We start from the raw sequence: 3,928 nt of genomic DNA on the forward strand, positions 1-3,928 counted from the left end.
ACTCCTTCACCAATTCTTTCACACCAACATTCTCACTACTTCATCTACATTTCTCACTACTTCATCTACATTACTTCTGTTACAATTTCATCTTCTACAAAATCTTCCATTTTCATCTACACTAACTCCCCAACAATATGTCTTTACTCACAATGGGCGAAGCACACAGAGGAACAGTTGCAAACATCGCAACATACGTAAGTTTTTTCTTATACTTCTTTTTTATGTTTCATCTCCACCAACCCCATTTTATTTTGAAATACCGACTTAGTCATGTGTTTCATTATTTCTATTATAGGAGGTCTCAAGGTTTCGCACTAGAGTCCACGAATTTGTCCACATGGACCCGATGATTCAACCTTATGTTGAACTCGCCGGTTTTGGTCACCTTAGCAAAATTATGTCTTGGTCTATAGATAACAAATTCATTCTAGCCTTATGCGAAAGATGGAGGCCAGAGACACACACATTTTGGTTTCCAACCGGTGAGTGTACCGTGACGTTAGAAGACGTCTACATGCTTTTAGGACTACGAATAGAAGGCAAAGCCGTTAATGGTAAGACCAACTTTCCTAATTCAATTTGCATGGAGCTTTTAAACGTTGATTTGTTAGATGATAATGCTAGGGGACAAGGTATACTACTATCTCGCCTAAAGTCATATTATAATAGTTTTTATTTAGATGAGCATTCTACCGAAGAGGCTCGAATCATCAAAACTAGGTGTTACATTATGTTGTTACTAGGATCCTTTTTATTTCCCGAAGGTAGTGGTTCTAGCATGCATATTATGTACTTACCTTTACTTAGAGATATAGATAGAATAGGTAGTTATAGTTGGGGATCCGCATGTCTAGCCTATCTCTATAGTTCTTTATGCAAAAACTGCCACAAAGATACTTCTACATTTTCTGGATGTGCTGTTTTGCTACAAGCATGGGGATGGTCAAGACTACCGTCTCTAGCACCGGTCAATAGCAACCCCTTCACTTTTCCATATGCAAAAAAGTAAGTTGTTTAAATTGCTATGTCTTTACTTCCTTCCTTACAGTTTATTACCCATAACTAATTTTTTTAAACTTTTTGGTGTAGATGGTCGGCACGCGGTATGAATTACAGCAGATGTCCGAGACACTGTATTACTCAATATCGCAACCTGTTGGATCACCTTCGACCGACAGACGTAAGCAAAATAATTACATTATTTCTTCATATTATATTGACTTTTTCTACATTCATTTAAATCCTATTGTCTTTAACATTTCAGTTCATTTGGCGTCCATACCTTAATATGGAACATGAGCATCAGATCAACCCTGAAGACGCAGCCGTATGGACAACATGCGCACCGATAATACGGTTCACAACAGTGGAGCTGCACAACACCGATCGTGTGAAGCTGCAGTTTGGTATGGTCCAGAATATCCCAGATCCCCCAGCTAGCCTAGGAGAATGGCATATGCGCAAAGTGAACGACCAATGGAACTACAACCCTTGGCAAACCTTCGCAAGATCAGAGTGTCGCAAGTGGAAGCACCGTCATGACCATGTCTTAACTGACGCAGTCATGCCAAATGAGGTAAAACCAAGTCGTACTTATATGGCTTGGTATAGATCAGTTGGATTTCAATTCATCGCCGATGATATGTACCTCTACGACCCACGCCAGACAACTTACACACAAGAAGCCTCAACATCTAACCCCCAGCAACATTCTCAGCCCGGTTACTCACAACCACCTATCCAACAAACTTTCCGTTCCACAAACACACAAACATACAACCAAAACATGCCATTCACCCAACCCCAAAACCAAGAACATCCCCCATACCACCACCAACAAATGGACCATCAACCTTCGACCGAACATCGCTTCGCACCCACACCATCACCCTACCAAAGTCGCCTTACCCAAAACACTAACCGCCCCATCACCTACCGTAGCCAACAACCCCAAACATCACAATACCAAAACATCCCACAACCATATCTCTTCCAAACACCCCAACAACCTTTCCAACCTTTCCTAGACCCATCATTGTCACCCATGTCCCCCTTCAACCGTCCTGGTCGCCCATCCATGAGTCAACCACACCCCAACTTCTCTGGCATGGGTCATGAGCTCAGCTACGCCGGTACACCATCATTGAATACTGAAGACTATGCTGAGTTGGCTGCATACCTCAACGGATCTTCTCCTGTAGGCGGTAATGACGCTCCTGGACCATCAGATGAACAAACACCGGTTCAGAATCGTCAACGTGGGTTAGGGCCAAGGGTTAGGATAGCTAGGGGATGTGGGACCGGAGGTCGGTTAGGTGATCCCGGTCATCACCATTAGGATTCATTGTGTAAAATCCAAATTTTATTAATATCAATTCGTATTATGTCAAATTTATCTTTGTGTATTCTCCAAACATTAAGTTTCTTTCATAATTCTAAAATAAACACATATCATAAAACAAAAATTTATAGGTCAAAAACCCTAATTCAAGGACTTGTTATTGTTATGTTGAAGGGCTTGAAGTTGGTCCCTTTTGGCAAAGTTCACATACACTTGTTTTGACAGAAACCCTAATTTTGGGTCAAGTTCGCAGGGACATAACTCACTCATTTTTAATTATTTTGACGTGGGACCAAGTGCATTGGAAAATTTAAGATGTCTACTTCAAATGTTATGTTGGACAAAAATTCATATTCCTAAAAGAAACACATGCAATAATACAAAACATTACGACTCAGATAACAGTTATAATGTCAAATAGTCCAAGTTCAGGTGCCCATACCTTTCTCATAATCATCAAATGATGCAAACCTTTACTCCAAATTCATTATCTTGAAAAGATATACAACTTTTATGTTGAAGGTTTTGTCATTTGAGGCTTTTATCATTCATACTAAAGGGCTTGAAGTTGGTCCCTTTTGGCAAAGTTCACATACACTTGTTTTGACAGAAACCCTAATTTTGGGTCAAGTTCGCAGGGACATAACTCACTCATTTTTAATTATTTTGAGGTGGGACCAAGTGCATTGGAAAATTTAATATGTCTACTTCAAATGTTATGTTGGACAAAATTTCATAACTCTAAAAGAAACACATGAAATAATACAAGACATTATAGGTCAGACAACAGTTGAAAAACTCAGAAGTCCAACTTCAACTGCCCATAACTTTCTCAAAAAAAATCCAAATGTTGCAAAATTTATATCCAAATTCATTGTTTTGAAAATATCTACAACTTTCATGTTGGAAGTTTTTTCATTTGAGGCTTTTTTAAGGGAGTCGCCAATTGGATTGGCGCCCCCTCTTAAAAAATACACACAGGCGCCAATTGGATTGGCTAGGGCAGGTGCCCTAGCCAATCCAATTGGCGCCTCCTTGTAATTTTTAAGAGGGGGCGCCAATCCAATTGGCGCCTCCCTATTAAAGGTGGGGTAGATTGGGAAATTTTTTGAAACTTGGGTTATTTTGGGAAATAATTTAAAAACTTGGGTTATATTAGTAAAAAATCCTCTTCTAGAAGGGAGTCTACAGCTAAAGGAAGCTTGATTGACCAACTTAAAGAGACCTGCAAGGAACTGGACAATGGGATAAAGGTGGCAAAGGCTAGAAAAGAGGCTTTAGAAGTTCTTATCTGTAGCCTGGAGAAGGAAGAAGTAGAAAAGACTGGATCAAAATCCCAATCCAGTGGAGGTTCTGGAAGCTCAGAAAGTTCTGAAGGTACAGGTGAAGATGAAGATGAAGGTGAATGAGATACTTCTTCTTCTGATTAATTGTCCCTGGCTGTGTTGAAGACTTGGAGGGGTGCTGGAAGGTGTGGTGGAAGTTGGGCTGATGATTGGAAAGCTGATGTTCTTTCTGTTTTTGTATTTTGTGGCAGTCCTCATGATGCCTGTTATGTAATATTTAGGGCTCTTAATGAGTTCC

The 3,928-nt window shown here is 40.0% G+C and overlaps 1 protein-coding gene across 1 annotated transcript; it reads left to right on the forward strand.

Annotated features, from left to right (window-relative positions):
- Positions 1 to 891: 891 nt before the first annotated feature.
- On the forward strand, positions 892 to 2,394 carry LOC127087721 (altered inheritance of mitochondria protein 3-like). The gene is made up of 3 exons (XM_051028653.1): positions 892 to 1,008; positions 1,093 to 1,183; positions 1,268 to 2,394. Exons 2-3 carry the CDS (start codon positions 1,109 to 1,111, stop codon positions 2,339 to 2,341), a joined length of 1,149 nt encoding a protein of 382 aa, XP_050884610.1. The 5' UTR covers positions 892 to 1,008; positions 1,093 to 1,108; the 3' UTR covers positions 2,342 to 2,394.
- Positions 2,395 to 3,928: the final 1,534 nt, after the last annotated feature.

Source organism: Lathyrus oleraceus, chromosome 5 (genome assembly GCF_024323335.1).
Source record: "Lathyrus oleraceus cultivar Zhongwan6 chromosome 5, CAAS_Psat_ZW6_1.0, whole genome shotgun sequence".
In the NCBI taxonomy this organism is placed as follows: domain Eukaryota; kingdom Viridiplantae; phylum Streptophyta; class Magnoliopsida; order Fabales; family Fabaceae; genus Lathyrus; species Lathyrus oleraceus.

Bases quoted from the DNA above. Each gene is read 5' to 3' on its own strand.
- LOC127087721 (XM_051028653.1), top strand. From the start codon at position 1,109: ATGAATTACAGCAGATGTCCGAGACACTGTATTACTCAATATCGCAAC. The intron at 1,184-1,267 runs GTAAGCAAAATA...TTAACATTTCAG, and splicing joins ATCACCTTCGACCGACAGAC to TTCATTTGGCGTCCATACCT.